The 26,973-nt window shown below is 36.0% G+C and overlaps 1 protein-coding gene across 7 annotated transcripts in view; it reads right to left on the bottom strand.

Moving 5' to 3' along the window:
* unc5db (unc-5 netrin receptor Db) overlaps nucleotides 1-26,973 on the bottom strand; it is a 220,024-nt gene that overhangs the window by 113,262 nt on the left and 79,789 nt on the right. For 5 of the 7 annotated variants that reach the window (XM_079605682.1, XM_079605684.1, XM_079605683.1 and 2 more), the window contains exon 1: nucleotides 24,429-24,730. The exons of the other annotated variants lie outside the window; for them this stretch is intronic. In XM_079605682.1, coding sequence (XP_079461808.1) covers nucleotides 24,429-24,543 — 115 coding nt within the window. In that variant the 5' untranslated portion in view covers nucleotides 24,544-24,730. Of the gene's footprint in view, nucleotides 1-24,428; nucleotides 24,731-26,973 lie in introns of those variants that run through there. 7 annotated transcript variants of the gene reach the window in all.

The following is a 26,973-nucleotide window of genomic DNA, read 5'->3' as shown; positions in this document are numbered from 1 at the left end:
AGTGTACTTGCTCTACAAATCTTTTTCAAGGTTGTGTCTGTACAATGTGTGGATTGCTAGAGAAGAATAAAGGAGAAAAGGACTGAAAAAGAAAAATGTTTAATAAAAGCAAAGTCTATACTGTATTTATTAAGCTTAAGACTATTTGTATCTAAATGGCACATTAATTCAGTATGTTTTCAAAGATGTGTGTAGCAAAAGTAGGCAAAGTAAAAAATAAAAAAATAAAAAACATAATTAGTACTCTTTCTAGAATATTAAATGAACCAATTACATAGTTCACTGCTATCTATGTGAGATTACTGCCAACAACTAGTCACTAATCTTTTAGAGGAAATGAATTAGAAATGTGAAAATTGAATCTCCACCTCAGTAACTACTGGGGATTAACCACGGATTAATGAACTGCTTCCCTCACCACCAACACGCTTGTTTTAACTGTCAATCACTTTGGAGACAGCGTCTTTCAGTTATTCCACTCAGAATATTAAAGCCAAGACAACTTGGCCTTGGATCACATACTTTGTCACTCAGAGAAAACGGGATTTCCAAGCAAAACAAACTTTTATGCATGTCAAGTCACATTATTTATAGCGCTTTTTACCATACATACAGTTTCAAAGCAGCTGTACAGACATAACAGGAAAATATTGCAAAAAAGTTTGTTTCCAGAAGAAAATAACATCACAGTCCAGCTTAAGTAAGTTCAGTGATGTTTTATTTTTGTTTTTAAAAAAGTTATTTATTTAGTTCATATATATATATATATATATGGCCGCTCTGGAGTAAACCGTGATGTCATCGTCCAGCTCAGTTCAGTTCTTGTATAATAGTGTCAATGCAGGCAGATCAATATTATTGTTGAATATTAAATTAAATGTTAAATGTAATGTCCCCAATGACCTTCAATAACCATGCACTGTATAACGTTGTTTAAAGCCAAATGGCAACAAAGGTGGAAAAAGGTGACATTGGCAAGGAACCAGCTCAATGAAAGTGGCTCTCTCTAATTCAACAAAAACAACTTCTCATATGCAAATGAAAAGTAGCTCATTTATTAAAAGGCAGTCTCTGGGTGTTAAGATAGCCTGCTGTTTGAACACTGATAGGACATAATGAGCAATCCTTCATAGTAGAGACAGAAGCTAGGCCAGATGAGGAAAGAGTGACGATTAAAATCCTACTTTGTTTTCTACTGTAACTTTTAGTTCGGTTGGTTCTTATGGAGCATTCGACTGGTGTACTCTTAACCAGACTTCCTCATCACCCCGAGGCATTCTGTGCTTCTGTCGCTTTACATTGCGCAGATTCATATCGACACTGGTTAAACCTGAGAGGGAATTTCAGTCAACTTCATGGAAACCTAAGTAGCTGAAAAACATCCATCATCCCCTCAGCTACTTTAAATGCAGACATCAAAAATGTAACCTTTTGCAATTGATCTCTCTGATCACGTAATGGATTTTGTGTCTGCCTGACTGACGGCTGTAATGGGATTCAGCTCTCCTTTGGCTGATAAGAGACCTGACAGTTCCTCAGGCCACCACGGGAAAGTTGCACACAATAGTAAATGGGGCTCCTCAAAACCACAACATCTCAGGGCACATCAGGTAAAATTGGCAAGAGACTCAGTCAGGGGATAAATCCCACTACCAAAAGTAAGAGAGAGAGTTCAACGATAACCATCTAGGTGAACATACTGCCATGTCTTACTTGGAAGAAACAGGCCTATATGGCGCTATAAATTTGTAAAATGCTTAATATGATGAAGACATATCATATATCATCATAGGGGATGTTGCGATCACCCGACTTCACAATTAACAGCGATAAAAAAGGTGACAATTACTAAACCGTAAGAATTTGGAAGCTATAGTTAACAAAAATGAAAATTAGTCTTTCAGACTGGTGTCAACTTGTGCCACGTGTGCTGTGTCCTGTGTCCGGATGCTCTGTGAGGCAGTTGCTATATTTGCTGAGTTCATTAGGTGACTATGATTGGTTTATTTGAGACAGTCATAATCCTTTTAGATGGTTCTTTTTCAAAAACATAATGATGATAGTATTAGTAATCTAGTAGTGTTATTTTTTTCTAGTCAGGCATTTTTCAACAGTAGGCCTATGTTTTCATCAATAGTATTTCTCTTCATAGCTTCGAAAATGTGCAGGGACTAGGGGTGTGCGATATATATCATCTGCGATATCGTAATTGTTGTTTTAACGATGTGCGATTTGACATTATCGAGTATAGCCTATCCCTCACACACACCCAGAGAGTGCATGCATATCGCCTGCTTTTTGCTCTATTTCACCAAAGAAAATAGTTCAAAACAAAGCCACACACGGCGGTGTTTCCTTACTGAGTGAATCAGCTTTCTGAACGAATCCGTTGACTGGGATAGATTAAGATAGTCAAGTGAAGAAGATTTCCTTGAATGAATCAGCCATTTGAATGAATCGGTTGAATCTCAATGATTCGCTCATTAACAGTGACTTGCTGCCACCTACTGGTGGTTTCAATTTCACATTTAAAATATCTTTCCTTGTTTTAAATTGACACAAAAGATGATGCATGCATATAATTAGGTTTAAAAAATGGCTTTATAAAAAGGTAAAAATCTATTGAAAAAAATACTTTCTGTCACTGCTGTGAACTGACCACCACACAGAGTATGAAGAATATCAAAAACTTTAGGAGTCGGCTGTCCACGACAGTCCTAAACCTGCCAAAGTACCAACACAATAAACGCACTCAGCAAAATATCGTCTAATAATCGTTATCGAGAAAATAGAGATATCATTTGTCAATATCGCACACCCCTAGAAGGGACGTCTGTACTTGATAAAGTAAATGAAAATACAGTTAAGTGGAAGCTGTGCAGCGCCATTAGTCTGGCTATCACCAGACCAAGCTCAATCTTTTAAGATTGAACATTAGTCTGGGGAGTCTACTCTGTATTTCTACTGCACAAGAGGCGTGATCAACGGGCATAGTTCAAATGACTCTGTACGCAATTGGATAGTCCTTCATTCAACCAATCAACGACGGAAAAACTCCAGGCAGGAAACGAGTCAACAAACGTGTTGGTTTGTAGCATTGATTAGCGGTTTGCAGAAGCAGCAATGGCAAAATCAAAAAAACATGAAAGTGAGTGGTATTTTTTACACCCACTGGAGCGATTTGTTTGCTAAACTAAAGAACCCATTGAGCATAGTCCAGAGAGGTAAAACGGAATTGGATTGACGGACGTGCGAGAGACGGGTAAATCAGATAGAGTGCGCTTCTCTATCGTCACTGGGTTAAACCCGGCAATAGCGCGCCAGGTGGATAAGCCAGTTTAGGATTGGTTCCCGCAAATTTGGAAAGGAAGCAGGAGAAATAAAATGTACAGGTTTCAACTTTCCAGCCTGATCTGCAGGGCGAAATCAAATCTGTTTACTCAGTCTACTGTGCAACATTATAATAAGAATACCATAGAACGTTGTGAATTCTTTTTGCTTTAGTTGCCCGTGTTTCAGAGCATTGTTACTTAAAATACAAAAAAGTAATTTTTGGTCATACAGATAAGAGTAATACTTGTATTTGTGTAAACTCACAATAACAACAAAAAATTTTGCTTTTGTAAAATAAAGAAAACAAACTACTTTCTGTCTCCATGAACTGGAGCACGTCACAAAAATGAACTGAAACTCATAGGCTGCTAGTAGCAACAAATACTCTCAAAAGGTGCATTACTCTCTAAAGGCACATCCATTGTCAATACCGCAGAGATGATTAAATCAACATCGTCAACTTCTTTGCAGCTGACACTCACTCAGAAAACACTATTTTATTCATTAATAAACTCGGGCTCCTATAATACGCATAGGAGCCGAGTTCAAGAAGTTTAAAGGTCGTGGAAGTCAAACCTTTGGCTTGTACTCAGCTTTGTTGCAGCTGCAGGGTCGGTGTAAAACTCTGAATGACCCCATCCATTGGGGCCATACTAAATGGAAGAGGCAGGACTTATGGCCGCCTTCGCTACTTGTGTCCTCCATCACTCAGCACAATGTCTGACCTTGTGTTATGGCACGGCATCCCTCCTCTCTCATCCTGAGACGAATAGTGTCTCTACTGCCTCAAAGCCGCTCCACTAAGGGCCTCTACTGACATTAACAGCTTCACTCTCATTGTCTAAGTGTCAAGGCAGCAGGCATCATCTATATCAGCTCAATCAAGGACACAAAATGGGGGAAATACACATGTGGTGCATGTGAAAAACATGACAAAAAAAAAGTGCAATTAATTTGTGCTGAAAAATAGTGGCTGGGGACACGGTGTTAGTCAACTTTCAAAAGACTTTCTAGGTTCTCATTTGATTCACAGCTATATAAAAATCTATTCTTGTAATGTAAACCTCTACATGCAATGTTTAAATAGGAAATACAATTGGAAATGTCATTTAAATAACCTTGACGGAACAGATGGCTTCTAAAACTAAAAGAAATCTGGGAGACCACAAACTAATCAATCAAACCAGTATGGCAGTCTTATACAAGCTACAATTAGAGAGAGAGAAAAATGCTTGCCGAAGCTAAGCATTTTAAGTATGACGTGAAATAAAAACAAATGAATACAATCCTGCTACAAAATCACCCTTCTGTAATCCCTTTAGGACATTGAGCACTTTTTCCAGATAAGATGGGTGGAATTAGAATTCAATAATAGGAGCATAGGCAATGCTTAACTACATCAGGGAAAAGACTAACAGATATCTCATTTACATTGCTTCAAACACAGTCCCCTAATAGGCTAAAGTAATTCAAATTCAGAAATACTGTAGTCTCGCTGGCACTCACAGGCTTTGGGTTTCTACCATCTGTTTTTGAGCCAGTAACAGCAAATCTATAATGATTAGGGGTATGCGGTGGAACCTACGGCGGAGATATGGGCATATACTGCGGCAGCATTGCACGCATGCAGCGTAGAGCACATTATGAAGAGTAAAGGTTTGCTGGGAACGGATTGGATTATGATGTGTCAATGAGAATGATTCCAGGGGGAGGAGAAACAGCTGTTGCCATTGATTAGCATGATGATTCTGGCACTGAGCCGTCTGCAATGAAACAGAAATCATAGAGGAAAAAGCTTTCTACACACAGCTGACTCTTAAGCTTCCTTGGCACCATTTTCACATTACTTTCAACAGGTATATTATAAGATGCAGTACATCAATCATTTTCTATGGTATGGGTTTTTTTTCGGCAAGCAATTTCCTGAAAGGCAGTGATAAAAGCAACACATTTTTTTTTTAATTGCTTTGTGCTTTAACATTGTCATTTATGATCTTTCAACTGGCATGACAAAGTCTAAGATGCCAATTCGAAGTTCCTTTTGATGATTTCATCATTTCTTTCAGCTTCAATGTTGCTTTGTACTTATCAGTCGTCACTGGAGGCAGTTGGATCCATTAGTACCACAGGTGCTAAATAAAGAGATTGTGAAATGTCACTTGTATGCTTAACATTTTTTAATTAAATAAAAAAAGAAGAAATGGGACACCCTGGTGGAATAATTAAGAAAAATGTTGATTGGGTTAATTCAAATTAATTCCATTTATTTATCTGCTTCATCCCTTAATCTGTCTGAGTGCTGAAAACGCTGTATTTATATTTTAAAAAATAGTAATACATTGAGAAACATTACTTGTCCTGAGAAGCAATTAAAATATGGAATAATCTGACCAGTTTGAAATGTAGGTACTAAAATCAGAAGATGGTATTCATGGACAAGGTGACTTGCGCTTTATTTGCATATAATTGAAGGACATGGAGATAAATCTGCATAAATCAGGATTATGGAGTGACATGTTTCTATACAGCTTCTCCACCTTAAGTACAGGTTTATGCCCATCCAGCCATTCAGACGCCTACAACATTTTCTCAGTCAGTTTTAAGCACTGCTAACAGTAATTATTATTCTTGCTTATTTCATTCTATTATGCGGTGAATACTAAGGATGCATGATTTGGGGGGAAATTCTTTCTGATAATAACTGGGATTTCTTTTTTTTTAAATCTGCACAAAATTGTATATCAATACGGCTATATAATAATAATAATCAGTAGTAGTAGTAGTGTTATTTACTAAAAGCAAAATAAGAAACATTACACTTGTAATATTTAGATAAAAAAGTATTAATTAAAATTTTTAATAATATTTTCATTTTTCATTACAGCTCAAATAATTTATTCATTTTGAAACTTTATACCATCCAACTTTTATTTTGACTCAAAACTGCAGGGAGTACTTAAAGCTTCTCTTTTGTTGAGAAGCACTTCTTATTAGAAGTATGGGAATGGTTGGCGCATGTTGCGTTCTCAGGTGGACATTAAAGTGACCCAAACTCGGAGCACTTGCAGAGATGGAGCTCATGTGGAGCAGTATTTACCGTGAACTGAGCCACTCTGAGATGCTGCAAACACCAGTGTATAATAAGCTGCTCACATGCAAGAACACACATTAGTTTATTTAATCAAATCACCGCTTCTGATAACTGCACTAAGCCATATCGCAATTTTGGTTTTATTTTGATTAATCATATAGTCAATGTGCAGCTAGTTTTTAGAATTAAATGTGGTGCACAAGTAATCCTAATTCCCATGTTTACTGGAACATACTTATTAAAAACTAAAGCAAAGCTGTAATTGTGGTGCTATTAGCTGGTAGGCTCCTCACTCTTACTCTTTATGCAGATAATTATTGCAGATACGCTAATAAATATGCTGTCATCAGCAAATATGATGGCTTGGTTGTTCTTTTAGACTGCATAGCAGTCCAGCATGACAACGATTCCAGCATTCCAGCATGTTTCTAGCCAAAACTCTGACTGAGTAGCAGTATTTATATGATCAGACTAAAAAAAGCTCACAGGGGTCTGAAAGTAATTCAACAATCTCCCTGTTAACTCTTTCTCTGCCAGTGTTTTTTTTTTCTTTAAAGTTGCCATTGTCACAAAACATTGGCCCCCAGAATATTTTGTTGTATGAACATCTGTGCATACAATATATCAAAAGAAAGAACAGAGCCTCTGCTTTAAAGAAAAAAAATGTGCTTCATGCATTTTTTTAAATACACTTTAATGTGGGTAAGTTTCATAAAAATAAAAAAAGAAATACTACACAAAAGGCATAGGCCTAAAGTAATCAAATGTAGCCTATAAAAAACAATGCATAGTCTTTGTGTAAATTAAATATATATATATATATAATTTATTCTTAAAGTTACAAAAGTGATTCAGTACTTAAATTGTACTTTGTGATTAAGTTGATTCAGTTTTTTGTTGTTCGATTAGCATTAATAATGACAGCAGGTACATTTGGATGCTGTCACTTTAAGACCGGCTGCACATTATACTTGCGTGTTGTTCACCCTAAATTTCTCAGACCAGTTTACGTTCACTTAAGAAATAAATTACTCGGTTTACTTGCAAATACATGTCACTTTGAAATACATGTAACTTTGACACATTTAACCATTCAAGTCCAATAGTCGGCAAAAAGCACTTCTCAGCTTCATGTCGCTCTGCTTCTCGGCGCTTTCTGAGAGACGTCTGAGACTGAGAGCACACACATATCCTGAAATGAGTTGTCTTTCACTGCTAATTGCGCTTCAATGGTTTAGAATAGTTTTAAACCGCAGTGCTTAAAAACATACGCAAACGGTAAGCTTCCGTGACAAGCATTTGCGTGATAAGCTTTTGCACAGCAACGTCACAAAATCTCTACCGGTTGACATATTTCTACCGGTTAATCGTGTATATCGCCAATCCCTATATCCTGCTTAGGTGGTCAAACTCAATCTGTCAATCAAAGCAATAGTAAGTCTTAAAAATCATTACGGTTGTATGATATTCAACAGTCAACAATCATATTTCATCTACTTTGCAAATCTTTCTTTCAATTCTAACAAAACATCGTGAAATAAATCATGACTTGTTATCTTGTTTATGTTTGGTGTGAATACTTGGAAAGTTCCAGAATAAATTCCAGAAAAAATGTTTTTAATTAAAACTTTTCTTCCTTCTTGGCTGCCAGCCCATCAACAGCCTTCCCGCTCCTTAGTCTGCGAAAACAAAACTAAATTAGCTTTAGCACTCTCACGCATCTCCTCTAAATGCAGAGATAACCCGTTTACTGAAGGAAACTTGTGACAAAACATGCTCCACGAAAACAAAGGCAGCAGCAATGACATGTAAATGTCATACTAAGAGGAACCACTGCACCATTTTGTCATTAATGTAATAACACCACCCTCATCTCTTTCCCTCTAAACGATCTTAAAAAGCATTCAGGCCAATCTCCAATCCCACAAGTGGATTTTGGTCCAAAAAAGGCTTACAAGGTGCATTAGCAATACCTCTTATTCACTTGAGTGGACTGGCATACTAATGTGACTTTCCAGTCCACACAGTGTTCAGGAGCGCAAAGGCGGTACTGTGCTGAAGGCCTTTTATTAGAAATTATACACATACGATTAATAAACATCACCCCAGCGCTGTCCCCTGGGATGAGGAGCCAGAAAAATTGGCCACTGATAATGGAGGCGTATCCATCTTGTTTGCCTGTCATGTCGTCCTCCCAGAGCCACATCTGCATGAAAAAGTGCTGAAGAGAAGCAGAATCATCAGAGGAAAAGCTTTATAAAATACAATACACAAATTACATATGTTGGACAAAAGAAGAGATTAGCACTGCATTAAGATCACGATCTTGCTAATTCAGACAACTAAAAAATGGGTTAACAGAAATGAGAAAGCTACTTTTATTTTATTTTTTATTTACTTATTTTTGCTTGCCCCACTAATGCAAATACTTCCAAAAGAAGCCAAAGAATGATGACACACAGAAAAAAATAAGTTATACAAAAAGTTTTTACTAATTATAGTACTGTTGGACTAAATAGACACTCTTGGAGCAATGCTTATGAAATCAAATGAGTAGACTGCAATTCATTGTTCATAAAAAGGTTAATAACTTAGCATATAATTGCATACATATAAAGTATGCATATTAGAAATACTGAAAGGAACCGTTCACCCAAAAATAATAATTCTGCCTTAGAGCAGGGACATTTGAGCTTCCATTTACCATATTTTATAAATATAGTATGTGCTTTGATCAATATTTATACATGAATAATAGCCAAAATTAAACCGGTTCATCATATAAAGTGACCATGTCTTTTCAGAAGACTTGGAATAAACGATTCAGATGTCAGTTTTGGTGGAATAGACCTTAGTGGAGAGGTTTCATTAAAAATACATTTCGAAGATGAACGGAAATATTATGGGTTTGAAATGACATGAGGGCAAGTTTTATGATAATTCAAATTTTGGGGTGAATTATCCCTTTATAGATCAACACTGCACGACAATCTAATGTATAACAGGTTTGTCCTTAGATAAGTGTTTTACCCGTCGGCATCTGTTACCATTCGGTTCTTGTTTTTGCCGATTGAACGTTGGTGCAGTGAATTGGCCTTCAGATACCAATATATTCTGTTACATAATGAACTGTCAGCTACATTTCTTAAGTTCAAACATCCTTGATAGTGCTCTTTTCTTGCAACACGTAGGAAAGAAGACACATGCTGTGTTTGAAATGTCAGTGAGGATTACAGAGAGATGTGCTCTGACAGAAACGCATGACGAACGGGTTGATGGTTTAATTTACAGTCATAACACTTAGAAGCCATTCACACAAGCAAAATTAATTGTGCAGAATGCAGGGAGCAAACATTTTTAACTAACTTTCACCTTCTTTTAACTTGACACTACATCTTAAAAACAAGGTGTTCATGGCCTTAAACAAAAAAAAAAAAAATCAGTCATCCAATGAGGTCCATGTACTGTAGCATGTTTCCATGAAAAAACAGTAAATTAAATGCTGTAAAGGTGCGGTCACATTTACCGCTGTTCTGCAAATTTTCATGGATGTGAGGTCAAAAGATTTCCTCACAATGATTTCTCAGCGTGAATCCTGATCAAGTTGGTCAACTGGATGTACAGTGTTAACCAACACAAACCCTTGAAAATGACTTCTGGTTTGAAAGTGACTTATGTGAGCTGTGCTTCATAAAATCGCTACACTATTGACAATGGACCTTTTTTGCCTGTGAAAATATGCTAATGTGACTGTACCTTAAGTCTCTGTTTTAGTACTTTCTTTCATTAGAACTTTTCATTGAAATGTATTCATGAAGTCCACAAAGACAATAAAAACAACAGAAAAAAATATTAAAATAAGATTGCGCAAAGGAATATTCTGCAATGTTTTGTAATGGTGTAAGTGGCATCTACAAAAGCTCTATGCTCTGTTCATGGTTTCTGCACAGAAATGCCAACATGATCTAAATAGAGATGAATTTGGCCCAAATTGTTCGGACTGTTGCAAAGAGGATCGTTTTCCGATACGCCTTGAATAAAAGCAGAGCAAGTAAAGCCTGCAGACCTGCTGCATAGAGAGCTCAGGGATTGTTCTCCTTTGGCAGCCCTGTAGCAGACCAATAGAGATAAATGTAATCACTGCACTTTGTTCTCCCCTGTGATATCATGCCTTCTTATTACTTCTCAACCGGTCTGCCTCTCAGTCCAAGATCAAGATCTTATTTTGTTGCACATTTGCTTTGGGCTTCAGCACTCTCCGATTTCAGCAGGTAATTACACTAGTGTTGTTGTTGCCCTTAGACCGAAGACACATCAAGTCACAACTACGTTTGATAAAGCTGTGGAAAGCGCCAGTGCAGTTTTTGGTTGTCCTTTTAAGATTACTAACTAAAAATAGACCATGTATAATGAGAAGTATAGGATTTGAAACCAGTCTTAGATCAGTGAAAGAAGCTAATTCTAGCTGCACATGAATCCTACCCTGACATTTATGTCTGTATTTTTTTTTTTAAATCCCTATAACTGTGGCAAGTTTCAGCTCATCAAAAGGAAGCGGTGATGATGACAAAGGTGGCCTTTAAGAAAGGCCTTTGACTGAAGACAAACCAAGGAAAATAACATTTATCAAAGTCTAATACCATGCTGCTGATGCAAATAGAAAATGTCATTCATCAAGATATTCCACAATGCCATGACAACCCGTAGCATTATTATGGATGTTTCTGCTAAAACAGTCTTGCCTTAAATGCAGATATTTTTAGATATCTGAAATTGTTAAACCATAACAAAAATCATTCCTAAATTTAGTCTCTTCTTTAAACAGGTCTTGAACTTGACCACAACCCAGTTTTGACTAAGGAAGATTTGTTAATTCAGCAATTTTTATTAGATCAGATGGAGTATAGCTATGGGATTATTATCTAGAAAAAAATATCTGGCCAAAAAATAAGAAAATTTAATTGAGCATGGAAATAAAATCACCTTAAGCCCTATTCGGACGGCACTACTTTTCTAAACTATGTTTGAGTTACAATTCTGATCACTCGACATCTGTGATTTCATGTACCAATTCGGACTGGACTAACATCTCGGGACTAACGATAAACATCGTGTTTATTACAGTTGTGGGACTGTGTGTTTTCTAGGCGTGGCCATTACAGAAGGTCATGTGCTGTGTGTGCGTCACGCATGTCTAATTTAATGTTCATTTATTATTTAAAAAAAAAACATTTAAGTAAACTTTATAGCAGTGGATGTTTATAATAAACAAGTGAGCAGAGAAATCTAGACAAGTATCTTACCTGACACTGATATTTAAATAAGCAGTCTTCACAGTTTCCTCGTTTTGGCTCAATTTATTAATTGTATATATTTTTCCGTCGGATACCATCCATATTGAAACTAAATTAAAGCATGGCGAAGATTGGTGTGCAAACGGTAGCTCAGGTCAAAAACACATGAAGAGAAGCGTTACAATAATACAACATCAGCAATTACAGATATTTGCATTTGGACGGGAACGGGATTAGAATACTCAGAGGACCACTGAGTTTGTGTGAGAGGTTGTGTGAGAAAAACACAGACTTGGCAGTTTCGGACGGGATTAAAATCGCAAAGTATGTCTGTGAAACACAAATTTCTCTAACGACCCCCTAGAAAACTAGTCCTGTCCGAATAGGGCTTTAGAGTGTAAAAACACACTACACACCACCCAAGAGAGTGGTTTGTAGTATTCATTACAATATCCACACCCTACTGTGTCTAAGAGTCACTAATACTACTGCTGGAAATTAATCACGGACCAAATGAACCCCAGCTAATTCCCCTCCTGCTTTCTGTGCCTTTCCCTCTACTGATCTGAATGAAATCAGAGCCACAACCGTAACCACCAGACTCATGTGGGGATTCAAACCCAAGAGCACAAATGGATTGAGCCGCCTCAAGTGCCACAAATGACTGGTGATCTTATGCTATCTGGCAGTACACTAGAGAGGTTTCAGCTACACAGTACTAAGAATTAGGAAAAAGATATTTACTCTGAAGTAAAAGTTAAGAACACATCATTTTACAGTCTGCTGCTTTTTAGGTAAAGGACATTTGTGCATAATTATCTATTAAGAAAAATATATCTCAAGCATAACAAAATTTGTAACTGCTTCAACTTAATTGAAAATAAAATTAAACTGCTTAAAACACATTTTCCTGCGCATGTCTTTATCAAATGGTAATGTGCTAGCTTTCAGAAAAGATGCATCTCAAAATAGGCCTGGATGTAATAATCACTGTTAAGTTGACAGTCCCTGTACCTTGTCTGGCAGAGTGATTTAGTGTTTAAGTGACATCTGCTAAATTACAGGCGTGCTATTTTAGCAGCCCAGCAGTGGCACTGAATTATAGGCTTTCAGTCATAACCAAAGTACTGCAGATTCAAGATGTGAAAGTTCCAACATTTCATATTCAAGAAAAAAAATTGGAAAATGTTTTGAAATTCATACCTTGGGTCCTGCAACTAGAAAAGACAATAACACAGTACACCAAACCTGTTTATGTCATGAATATGTAGCCTTAGGCTTTGAAATCATTACGACCTTTGACCTCAGACCCATCATAATGATATAATGACAAAGCACTGCAATTATCTCTAGCAGGGAACATAATTACTTTGATTCTGCTCTGATATTGTCCCGCAGCGCACACTGATGAAAAGCGAGCTAACAGATTGATGTTTTGTTTAAGATTTAGTAGAGGGGCTGAGTTTACTTTTCAGCCTGACTGCTTTCAGTGAAGCACTTCATTTAGACAGCATAAATATTTCATAGTACCTCATTAATTATTTGAACCCTGGATACACAATCAATGTGTTTCCATTAATTACAGTTTATTCAAAATGTATATTCGCCTGCCCACTCATTGATATATTTACACAAACAAATTACATCGTTAGACATGTATGCCCATTCTGTTGATGTAGTGGCTCATGTTTCCCTGATAAAATGTCACAGCCATTAATGCTGTCATTTTTGCCGACTCTGTATTCATGCAAACAGTCCCTGAGTCCTGACCATAAGATATTCTAACGACGGTAGAAGGACAGTTTTAAAATCTCTGTCTGACCTAGAGTCAGTCTTTACATTCAAAGAGCTCAGGTGTGATTTTAATAGTATTTCCTAATTTGATATTTGCCCTTTGGATAGTAGGTAGTTTATACACAACAAGGACAAGTATTATATGGAAATGGGAATGGGGGATCCTTCAGTTCGCATAGATGGCTTTTATCTGCGTGTCCTTCCAGTGCATGAGACATTAAATCACTACGAGCCAGCTGCATCTATGAAGATGAAGAACAAAATGAAGGACAAGGTATGCATGCAGTAAACCTCAGTCATGCGAGCAGTCCTAAAAACATGCTTCTAGATGTGCACATATGGTGAACTGACATGATCCGTCACTTAAATGTGTAACATGTGCCAAGGCAAGCATTACTTAAGCATAGAAAACATAATCTGAGAAAAATATGGTATTTCATTAAAGCTTCATTGCCCAAGTGAAACTTCTTTCAAACTATAACTTTGAAATACTATGCATAAACAAAGATTTAATGCGGAATATGTAGCAATGGAAACGTTGTCTGATCAAGCCCCTAAGCAGCAGCCAACAAAACAGCATCCTAAGCATTTTTTTGTGATAGGAATGGAATGTTTGATGATGCTCTGTGTTTTTATATTAAAAACGTGTATGCTCATAAAAGCAAAAAAGCCATAAAAAAAATGTAGTTATCAAGTATTGCCCTTTAATAAATAAAAAAAGAGGTTATTTCTGGCACTGACCTAATGTGCAATGTGATATTGTAAAGCACTTCAAGGTGAGAGTGTTATTACTCAGAGGGTTTTCCATTTGATCTAGCTTTCTCCTGTCATCCTATTGCTGCGTAAGCTAAATCTCATCTGGCCCATCAGCTGACCCAATGCTCTGACCCTTATTCTATATATGGATGCGAGTATGGTCTGAGGTAAGAGCTTGAGATGTCTTCAACAAAAACTGTCCCGGAATACTTTTTAAGGTTGCATACACTGTTATAAAAACCCTCCAACTTACCCTTATGCTGTGCATATGCCTCTGACATCATGAATATCAATATGACTATTTTTGGACTACACATAATCTATGCCAAATTTAATTTGAAAGTCATTGATATTGGTCACCTTCGTGTTAGGGTAAAAACATTGGCTATATTTTGTGACTGAAGCAAAAATGCTTTATAATCTGGGAAAGGCTTCAATAGTAAGTGCCATGGGGTGCCTAATTGGTTGCTTATGATTTAAAGGTAGATTAACCTCTAAATGAACATTACGCTGCTGGCTTGAACAGAGAACTGGCTGGTATATGAATAATCAACAGTTCTAATTTAGAAGAAAAAGCGGAAAGCTAATACATGAAACTGCACTGTTTTGCAGTATAATGTTTATACTTCATTCTAATGGATCAAAGGTATTGTGAAATTACTACAGAACATTCCCGAACACTTTTGTCCTCTTCTAGTTCTGTGACTCCTAAATGCAGCATCAAAAAAGCAGAAGAATTACCATGACCCTTGGTGTAGGTGTAGGTTAAATCAAGAAAAAAGCTGCCAAGCATCCTCCTGGGATGGATAAGAAGAATGTAGTGTCAGTGAGAGGCGGGTGGAGCCCACTGTAGGTTGCACTCAGAAAAACTTAGGCACTGGAACAAAAGAAAAGGGCACTTATGATCGAAACTTGGAAAGCACAGACAAGAGAGCGAAAATGGCTTGAGGCACTCAAACAGTGATTTTACACCACTCAAAGCAGATCGGAGAAAGTGTGTATGTATAATGTGGAAGTTAGTCAAGCAGAAAAAGAAGAAAAATCAATAAATGCCACCAGAGATGATGAAAGTTTGGTTTCTCCCCCCACACTTATTGCTTCTTTTGATCTCCTGTTATACACTCCTACATAATTGTGAAACAGCGATACTACACATAACTTACGATCCAAAAAAGTCTGATTCAAACTATAGGGGAACGCATCACTCACTGCATTTCTGGTTATACAAAAAAAACTTTGATAAATAGTGACAAAAGGAAAATAAAAAAATAAAAATCCAATGGTTTGCTGCTTCGTTCAGAGACAGAAAACTGTGCTTCTTTAAGATGCACTTTCGAATTGCAATAATACTTTTCTGATGCCTTGGGAAGGCCTGCAAATTGTACTTTACTGCATGTAGCGGTAAATAAATCTGTAAAAGAGAGGAAGAACACTTTGGATATTTCATGGTTCACTTTAATGTGAGTGGATAAAACAATTTACTGGAGGACAGAGACTGATCTTCTTGTAGAGAAGACACAAATAAATCCTGCAAACCTAACAACTGCCTGGGCAAAAGGGACTATCATAAAACCGGCTTATAAAAAGCTCATTTGGTCTGTGCCATCTGTAAACACTGACACGGAAAAGGTTCCTGAACCAGAAAAACACAAGGTCTAAGTATAACAGCTATTGGCTTTTGGATTATTGCAGAAAAATAATCTCTGTGACCAACAAAAGTTTATGGTTTGTACACATTTATTCATAAAGATAATCTTCACAAATTAACAACTTTTAAGAAATTTGATGCCCAAACACAATCGGCAGAAGTAAAAATCTAAGGTTAGGCTATAAATGAACTATAAATATAAATTAACTACAACTTCAAAATCTACATGTTGCAAAGTTTAAGCTAGAATAGTTTGCGAGAGAGCAAGTATAAGTATAAGCACAACAAGGTTGTAAAAGCAGTGAGTTGATGAGTTTTCACAACAACAACAAAAAAATCACAAGTGCATGGAGTACTGATGAATTCTTCTTTTCTTTTCTTTTTTAAAGAATAAAATGTGAAAAAGACATGAGCTTGTGTTTACCACAGACATTATTTCAGGCACTTAACCAAAAACCCATTCAAAAAACCATGACTTCCCAATGAAAATAAGCGATAATTACTAATAACTAATTTCCAGGTTTAAGGACTCATTCCTGCAGCACTCTTTATTGTCTTTGACATTAAACAAATTTACAACAGCAAAACATGTGTAATTCTGTACACCACATTGCTCTACCACGGTGATCTACCACACTACAGTGATATAATGATAGTGCTGTGTGCTTATTTGATTTTTATTATGCTACAAAAGTAGAAAAAAAATCTTCATATGCATTGAGTTGGTCCTGTACACAAAAAGAAAGGGATCTCTGAGGATGCAAAAACTGCAAGCTTCCAGATTTTATCAGCAATGCCATTTAGAGCATTTGTGTAGATTATTGTAAGAAGATTTGCATTATTCTCTAGTCAAGGCAAAAAAAAAGCTGGTAAATATAAATGTTTAACCTTAAGGTCAAAACATATTGTGCATCTCTAAAGAGAAAAACAATAATGCCTTAACATTCCTGACATGCAACTCCTTTGTTGTTTCACATTTTGCATTACATTTTTGGCTACAGTATATAAAATCCTGCTGCCTATACATATTTTGCAGCCATTGACTTCTGGGGAAAAAGGCACTCTTTAGAGATCGACCAATAATCAGTTTTACAAATTTTTTCCCGATATTTAAACATTTTTCCATAACCAGGTCTCGGTTTGGTAATATTGTTTTTTTTTTAAATTGAAAATTAAATGCAAGACCATCATTAAAGCATTGCGCCTGAGGGGAGATGAGTCAACATGAGCCTCCCTTAATTAATAAACTTTATTAAACAACACCATTAATTAACAAATGAGATATGCTATATATAAATGCTTGATATGTAGTTTCGACAACTTGGTGCTAGAAAATAGAGACGAACTGACAATAAAGATGTAACTACTTTACATTAATGAAATAAAACAGCCATTAATAAAGTGCATGTTGGATTAATTTAAAGGTCCCGTTTTTCCTGTGTTTTTGAAGCTTTGATTGTGTTTACAGTGTGCAATATAACATGTGTTCATGTTTCGCATGTTAAAAAAAACACAGTATTTTTCACAAAATGTACTTATCTGTAAACCGCTGTTTTCACTGTCCTAAAAACGGGCTGATGACTTTCTTGTTCTATGAAGTCCCTTCTTCAGAAATACGTAACGAGTTCTGATTGTGCCAGCGGTTCCTGTGTTGTGATTCGACAGCAGCTTAGCGCACGTTGCCCGGAAAGGTCACGCCTCTTACCATAAAGTGGAGATGCATGCGCTCAGTGTTATTGTAAACATGTCTTTAATATTACCTTATCAATTTAAGCCGGAATCAGACCCGGAGAACATTCCTCAGCGTTTTTAACCTTATATTATAGCTTTTTGTTTCCATTCATTAATTATTGTAATATTGTTTGGGCAGCTACCTATCCTACCTATCTGAAGAAATTAACAGTCATACAGAAGAAATATCTTAGATTTATCTCTCATTCAAATAGATATACACCCTTGGCACCCCTTTATAATAAATTCAAAGTTCTCCCTATTGATAAGGTAAATATTTATCAAACATGTCTACTTATGCATAAGTTTATATATAGGAAACAAGATCTACCAGACTCTTTTCAGAGATTGTTTATCCCTATTTCACATGTACATTCATATCAAACTAGACATAGCAATAATACTTTACTCTTACCATACACACGAACTACAAGACATCAATTTTTTATTTATTTTAGAGGTCCTAAGCTCTGGAGTGAATTAAGTCCAATGTCCTCTTATTCTGCTTTCAAAAAGTATTTGAAGAGACTACTATTGTTAGCCTGACGCCTTTATGTAGTCCTTTCTAGGTATTGCTGCTTTTTCTGCATTATTATCTAGAGATTGATCATCTTGTGTGTTATTGAATTGTTGTTTTGTATTGTTTTGTTTTGTTTTTTTCTTTATTACTATTTCTTCGGTTTATGCTTTCGCTTTGTTTCGTTTGTTGTTTGTATTTTATTTTTGGTTTTTTTTGTGTGTTTAGTGTGCATGTCTCATGAGTTAATATGAGTAGGAGTGGAACTCTGTACAAGCCTAGAGTGGCTTCGTTCCCTCCTTGCATAGTTTTGTACTTGTACTAAACATGTGCTAAACAAATAAACTAAATAAAACTAAATAAACTAAACTAGATGAAGAGGATCGATTAGAACCTGTTCAAGCACGACTTTTGCAGGATGTTTCACAATGGTAAGCTGTTTATTTAGTAGTTGTCATACTTTTACGTTTGGCTGTTACCTTGAATTGGTTAAATTGTAATGTTAAATGTTACAAACTGTTATAAAAGCTTGTGGTATATGGTTTTGTCCGTCTGTCGAATTAACGATGGTGTTGTTGAATAAAATAAGTCCATTGTTTATTTCTACTTTAGTTACACGTGAGCACGAGTTTTGATTAGTAATATATGGTTTATAGGTGTACATGTGGTAACTGTGACAAAATGCCAACGGGGGTTGAAAACATCTGCTGCAAAGAAATACAAAAAGTACTGTAACTAACTAATCTAACTAAATATTTTTTTGTTGTGTAGGCTATAGTTCTTTTGAAATTGTTTTCATCCAAACAACTTTATATAAATACTTTATTTTTACCATGAATATAGCCTTAAAAGCTTCCATGTTGTGTAAAAGAAATCGTTGCCATGCATTACAATAATTTATTTATTAAAAGTTGAATGTTACGTGACTGCACTGCTTTGAGCTTTATAATTTTACAGGTATTATTTATGCTTTAACAGCAACATTACACACTAGCTAAAGTAAAAAAAAAAAATGGGATCACGAAGAACAGGACCTTTAATTCTCTCTCTGTTTTGTCTATGAACATCATTTGTCTGGTAAAGTTGCATTCATAATGCCATTCACTCACCTGATGCTCAGGAATGCTCCAGCATGACCACTGTTTTCAGATTTTAACAAGATCCACTCAATTAAAACTCCCGACATTATATTAACATTTACTATATAACCTTTATTTCGCTAATAACATCTAAATAATTCACAAGAGAAGTTCTGTGCAAATGTATAGATGAAAAAAGTGCTCTGTCAGCAAGTTATTTTATAATCTCTAGACCGACAAAAACTCTGGGCCTTGCCTATTAATAATTCTGATAAAATGCCAGATGAGATGGACTTGGAAATTACGGTGAAGCATTTGTCGATTTGTTTTTGTTTTTCTGACAATGTATATTCCAGCGAATGTATGTGTATTGTGTAGTATATTTGTATTCCAGCAAATATTCCAGAGTGTTCTATTCTGTTAAAGGGATAGTTCACTTTAAAATTAAAATTCTGTCATCATTTACTCACCCTCAAGTTGTTTCAAACCTGTATTAATTTATTTCTTCTGCTGAACACAAGGAAAGATATTTTGAAGAATGTCAGTAACCAAACAGTAGTCTGTACCCATTGACTTCCATAGTATTTTTTTTTCCTACTATGGAAGTCAATGGGTACAGACTACTGTTTGGTTACTGACATTCTTCAAAATATCTTTCTTTGTGTTCAGCAGAAGAAATAAATTAATACAGGTTTGAAACAACTTGAGGGTGAGTAAATGATGACAGAATTTTAATTTTAAAGTGAACTATCCCTTTAAAGGAACCGTATGTTAAGAAATGTATTTCAATTAATCATAAAATGGCCCTGATATGTCAGTAGACATTAAGAAATCATGTTCATTTCAAATACTTATATCACTGACAACAGTAGTCCGGCCAGGATATTGTCATTTAAAAGTGAAGTCGCAGCCCTCAACTGATGTTGATGTTGTCATGTTGTGTTTTGGCCTGATGCGCCATCCTCCACCTATCTACCAATCACGGAGTCAGTAGTGTTTCGGCATCCAGGTTGCCAGCTCTGCTCTAGTCTTGCCGTTGAAAGCTCCTTGTAGCAGCCTACGTTCCTGCTAGATCCTGCAGCCTATCTGGCAACCTCGAGTCAGGGGGGAGGGGGAGGAGATACACCGCTCTACAGTAATTTGAAAGTGATTGCAGTACCAGTTTTGGCCACAATCTTACATGCGGTTCCTTTAACTCTTTAGCCTATATAAAAACCTTTTAAAACTCTATAAAACTAATGTTTATATTTATGCAAAGTTGATAGACTCCCCAGTCATTTATTTTGTTATTAAGTCTATGTAAATGTATTGACCCTATCATTAGTATTACTGCTGTTGTTATGAATAAGGAGATGCAACTGGGAGTACTAGCTACACTAAAGTAGTAGTAGTTTTTGTATTCAGGCTTCTAGATTTAGATGTTTTTGTTGCTTTTTTTTCCAATGTTATAATTATTTTCACATGCTTTATTTGTTACCTGTTTGTTAAGCTGATCAAAGCTTTTATTTTTTTTAAAGACACTATTTATTCATTGATGTAGAAGTGTGTTTTGTTTTGTATAAGGAGGGAGTTAAATAACAGAAATTACAGTTTTAAGAAAAAGGGTTAAAACAGTTTGTTCAGTTCAGTGGTGTTATAATATAATTAATTATATATAATTGTCCAAATTAAACAAATATTGGTTCTTTATATCGGTTATCGGGGACACAAACATGCAAATAATCTGAATCGTTATATATATAAAAATGTATTTCTAAAATCAATATCGGTTGTCTACTAAGACAATCATTATCTAAATGTATTAGTTAGCTACCATATAAATCATAAACTGATGGCAACAAGATTAAAGAGTTTTATTATAATGCTCCAATTATCTTGATTCCAAAGATCTAACACTTATGACTACCGGTACATAATATCGCACAATATGTCCACATGTTATCAGAATTTGTTTTGCAAATGTTGCAGAATGTGTGAAAGCATCTGCTGAGCCCATATATTATCTTGTGTCTTCAAACATAAGCTTGCATATCCTTAGAATAAAGGAAATTTGAATGACACAAAAATGCTAAAATGGGACATTTCTTGAATATGAGTGTGTTTATAGCATGTAAAAGCTTTTAGTGACTGCACATGGTTAAACACTGATCGTTCTGGAGGTGGGAGAGGTGTTGAAAACCAGAAAAACTGCCTGATGGTGGATAAGCCCACGTAGCTTCTACTTTAGACTAATGAAGTTAAATTCACTCTTTCGTCCAAAAAAAATTAATATTTGCACAGAGCCCCTAGCTGAAGAAGTGCATAGAGAAAGCAGTCACAGCAAGCCCATATTATTTTCTTCACACTCAAGTATTGTGCCAATAAGTTAATAATGCTCAAGGTTACACTACTCTAGGTACTTTCTCTTACCAGATTTATTCCATCTCTGGAGGCCATATATGAGAATAGTTTTTCTTTCACAAAAACAAGGATCGATCATGTAATTTCCTTATATACCAACACAGATCCCATTAGGGCCTAATAACAGTTTCAGGTAGAGAATTGTACTTTTGCAAAACAAGGAGGTGGTACTTTTTTTACTGACTCTCATCTGTGAGTGTTCAGTCATTTGGTTTCATTTAAATGTAAATTTGAGCAGTGAGCAGCACTGCATTGGCACACTGTTAGCAGACCCGAGTTGGTGATGGATTTTTATAACCTCTGTCGCTTCCAGATTGGCTGCTTTTTCTCACCGAACGGTCCACTGCAGAGTTTGGCGGCTAGACGATTTCGCTACTAAAATTAGATTGTTGCTGCTAAAACTGCATTGTGTGTGCAATAATTCAAATTCTAACTAAATCCTTTAGCAAAAGGGGGGGAAATGTTTTTACTTGCGTAGTTCTACAGTGGGTTTTTGCCAAGTTAAGCTACATTCTTCATCCATCTACCTAAGTGTACATTACACAATGCTCAATCAAAACTTCAACATTAAAAAAACAATACTCTGTCTTTCGGAGCAAGTGCACAAGGACAAGTGTAGTCCGAATAGCATGCATTGCATACGCACAATTATGGCACACCTTTGCTAAGTCGGACTAACAGAGACCTAATTAATGCTAACAAAAAAACAAAAACAACAACTGGTTAATTTTCAGACAAACTAAAGCATTTAAATGAAATTTTAAAATAATATTATTGTTTTAGTCTGAAATTGAACTTTTAAAGTGCATGTAAACATATTTATGAACTAAAAAATAAGAAAAAGGGTATCACATTGCATCCATATTTAAGTGTACAGCAAAAGTGAACAACTTCTAATAAGAGGCATCTGTAGCAACATCTAGTAAAAAAAAATGTGGTTAAAAAAGTTATGCATTGTCAAACAGATCTTTATATTCTAGCTGAGGTATATGCCTGGATGAGAATGAGAGAATTTTGCGAAATCTACCTTTTCAATAGCGAGAATAAATTAATGCACCTCCGCCAACAAACATATTTGAACCTACCTATATGGAGTCATTTATTAGCTCAGTTTTTTCCAACCTTGTGCTGACACACCTTAATTTACTCTCATGTCTATGCAATCTGTGCCGCCTTCTGTTAGGGAAAAGAAAAGAAAGCTAACCATCGCGTGCCGTTATGTGGGGTCCACAGGGCACGCATGCTCGGGTGGATGCATTGAGAACCCTTTTAAAGTTTCATATAGGCCCCATTGGGCTTGCTGAGAGCAGTGTAGCACGCAAGAGGTCTCAGTTCCTGCTCCTTCACGCGAGTTGTTGTACAGATTTGATGCTCATCCACATTGATTTCAGAATAGCTAAACCTGACAAGCTTCAAGACATCCCAGACAAAAATAACAAGCCGTGACTTAAAAGCTGACTTTTTGTGCAGCTTACAGCCTCAAGGCTTTTACAGTCCTTCGTGACAACTGGATAGTTAAAAAAATAAAAGTTTTATAAAGATTTTACTCACAACGATCGATTTTTTATCAAATTTAGATTCTATATAAGCCTGATACTTTAGCATTTTATTAAAATATATGTTTAAGTGTTCTATGGGATTCATAATATTTATTAACATTATAATGACCTTAGTTAACATGAAGTTTCCTATAAAGTATTTATTCATCTTAACTTAGGCTATTTCAACATTTACTAGTAGGCTACATTATCAAAATCAAAAGTTGTATCTGTTAATTAATGGACCTGACCTAACGAACTAACAATGAATAGATGTATTTTTTTTATTAACTGACGTTTACAAAGATTAATCAATACTGGAACCGATGTATTGCTCATAGTTAATGATAGCTAATTGCTTATAAAGGGCCCTTGTTGTAAAGTGTCACTGTACTATACACGAATAAATTACAAAACATGTAATACCAGTAGGCCTATTGCTCAAAACCAATACTTCGCTTTAACATCCATTGATGTTTTCCATGAAGCCTTGTATATCGAAGGAAAAATAATAACTGGCATCATATCGCCTGACAGTCCATCCACTTCACTTCACCTTAGTCACACAAGAGTAAAGAGACAGCAGGACAATAGCTAGCTACTTTTGAACACATCATTTTAATACATACTATCTTAAGTCATGTTTGTCTCGAGTCGGGTATATATGCGCTCACAAACTGATTTCAGCATAAGTTTTAAATAACAGCGAGCTGCATTTAGAGAATGTGTGTGATCTAGAAAGCTAGAACTAACGTTACTCAAATATATGGTCGCCTGTTGAACATGGACTTTCTATCGAAATTGTCTATTTAATGTAGGCTACTCCAGCTGTATCAACACATTTCTTCAGTTTCCTTTTATTTTACCAATAATCTTGACACTGATACATGGGAAAACTGCTGCTCTTTTTCAGAACAGAATGTTACAAACTTTCAATCTAACTGTCACCTCGGTGTTTACATCAACCGAATCCGTTAAAAACGGCGAATATACAGCCAAAACAACATTTTTTTAAAAAAAGCTCACTTAGTAGGTAGCCTACGGATTAAAAACTACGCAGTCTGTGTGGCAGTTTTTTCAGAGATAGACGCTACCGCGTGCACGATCGCGTGGGCAAAGAGGAGATCAAGCAGGTCTCCTGATATTCTCTACCCAGTATAAAAGTTGAACAAATGACAACAGGAGATTTATTGCGCTTATAATACTGTAAATATCACAACATATTTCCTCCCGCTTACAGCTCTTACCTCGACCGTTGGTGCAGGTTGGACAAAGCGCGAGAACCAAGATGATCTCAAAAAAGCGCCGACGTCCCTTCACAGTAACGTTACTTCCCATTTCTATTCTTTTTCTCTCAATCATTTTAGGGGGCAAATTCGCCCGTTATTGTGATGTTGTGACAGTTCATTGTTTTCAGCTCTAACCGTCTCTCTCTCACTTTAATGCTCTGACTTCTTTCTGAATGATCAGGAAACATCATTCCTGTACGCTGAACTTCAGACACCGTGCAGGCTCGCGCCCTCCCTGCTTGAGAGCCTCGTTCTAGTGCACTCAGACTTGCAGGTGCCGCACGCTCACTAGCCGAACCAGCCAATGGCGCACTGAGGTGGGCGGAGTCAAGTTCACCACAAGCATCAGCACCAGTCAGGTGGGAATATTCATGCGTTGTCATATAATTGAATTTTGATGTTGCGTTTGAAGTGTGTCGTCTGGAATCTAATAGGGAGAAATATTGTTACCTGTCGTCAAATGACTTCACTAAAAACAGTTTAACGCTTAACGACTGTGGCAGCTGCTGGATTTCTTCCAATTAACTTGCACTGTCGCTCCTCCTATTATTTTACTTTACAATATTTCATGGTACAAACAAGGTTTTGTACTTTTTTTCCATAGGCATACATGTGAAAATATATAATTAAATCTAAGAACCTTCTAATTAATATTTTATGTTTAAATACAAAACATTCTTAAAGTCGACATGAAATCAAAACTGACCCTATTTCCTTTGTTAGCGCATATTATTAGTCTTGTGGTGAACAATAATCCATGCAAGTTAATACAGAAAAAAATGTTTGCCGTGGTAATCTTTAATCAAAGTCTGAGAAGTTACTTCCGGTCTGAAATGGCGTTCCTTTTCTGATGACGTCAGTTTGACGGCTTGGGTTGAAAACACTTAAACACTCCCCTCAAACCGTTAGTATATGAGCAGAGATGGAGAGGAGGAGCGCTGACACTAAAACCCTGCCCTCTGTTCAATATTCAATTTCACTTAGAAATACGTCACAACACTGGAGAAAAGTAATTTGCAACTTCTGGTTCACGTGGACTTTAAGAATAAAATTCTTCTTAACTGCTATTTTCTTCTTATTTTCTGACTTAAGAAAAAAGATATGAATTTCATTCATATAGGCCTACCTATACATTCATACTATATCGAACACATTTTTTTAACGTCTGTAAAGTAAGTTCAAATTCAAATGTAGTAGCAACTCAGACAGTATGCGATTTCGGATGCAGCGAGGCTTTCAGGTTGTTTTCATGTTCCAAGTCTTAAGCAATACCCACCTTTCAATCAAATAAGAACATCTTAAATGTTTTCTTAAGAAGAAAATTAAGGTTTGGTCGGTGTTAAGGAAATATTTGAGAACGTCTTAAGAATTTTTCAAGAATTGCACTTAGGAACATTCTTACGCACATCGTAGAATTTATCTTAAGAATTTTCCTAACTGCTTTCTTAAGAAGATTTTCAAGATGCTCCTAGTTTTATAGTGCACGTAAATGAAGCAATATCACATAAAAACACAATTGCTGTTGTATTATCAGCACAGCTGCTTCAACCGTAGGCACAAGGCCACAGATAACAACCTTGCTGATATATTTAGTACTGCAACATGATTGCAAATTCAATTTAGCTAATTTTCATTAATGTTTAATGTATGTTTCAGACAAAAACTGGCCAGCTATTTCATATATGCCAATGAAAACAGTTCCACTCCAGTTTTTCCATTTCACACTCCCAGCTTGCTAGAGAGAGAAATCCTGCTATTCATTTGCCAATGAAAACACAGATGTTTCGACTTTCAAAAAACCTGATTCCACTCTGTGGTGTTCACTTTTTTAAGTTGATATACAATTATTTTTTACAGTATACTTTACGCTGAAATGCTGCGAACACGTACAAGCGTAGTGATAAAAACAGGAAAAAGGAAGGCAGGAAAAAATCCTTATGCTGTGTAGTCTAATTTTTTGGAACATGTAAACAAATTTGAGGACCGGAATATACAGTAGGCTAATATCTTCAGTCTTCCATTGCTTGTTTGTTTGTTGTTGTTTTTTATTTTGCTGAGCAAGCATTTTATTCTGTAAATAGCGGCACCTCAAAATATACTTAATAGCTTAACACAAATAACATATATTATAAATGCATATGATATAGCATTAACGGATGTGTAATGTGGCCCATAATGGAGGAATGTGCAAACATGTATAATGGTTTCATACTATAGATTCACAATAATGCAATAATCTCCCCTTTAGTTGGATAGAGGCACTGAGTAAGAAACAATTTACATATCCAATAGACATAAATGATGCACCTGAGGGGGCAATATTACATTTGAGAAAGCAATTCGAATGTATAATGTGAATAACCTTTCATAGTGGGCGGCATTTAGAAACAACGTTTTTCTGTAAACTGAGTTATGCAAAAGAGAAATATCATGCATTGTTTGTTTCCTACCAGAGGAAAACTGCATTACAAAGTTTGACGAAAAACAGTTTCATGATTTTTAG

This window comes from Phoxinus phoxinus (genome assembly GCF_949152265.1).
Source record: "Phoxinus phoxinus genome assembly, chromosome: 3".
In the NCBI taxonomy this organism is placed as follows: Eukaryota; Metazoa; Chordata; class Actinopteri; order Cypriniformes; family Leuciscidae; genus Phoxinus; species Phoxinus phoxinus.
Note: the sequence above shows the minus strand (reverse complement) of the source record. Positions and strands in the feature narration are given on the sequence as shown.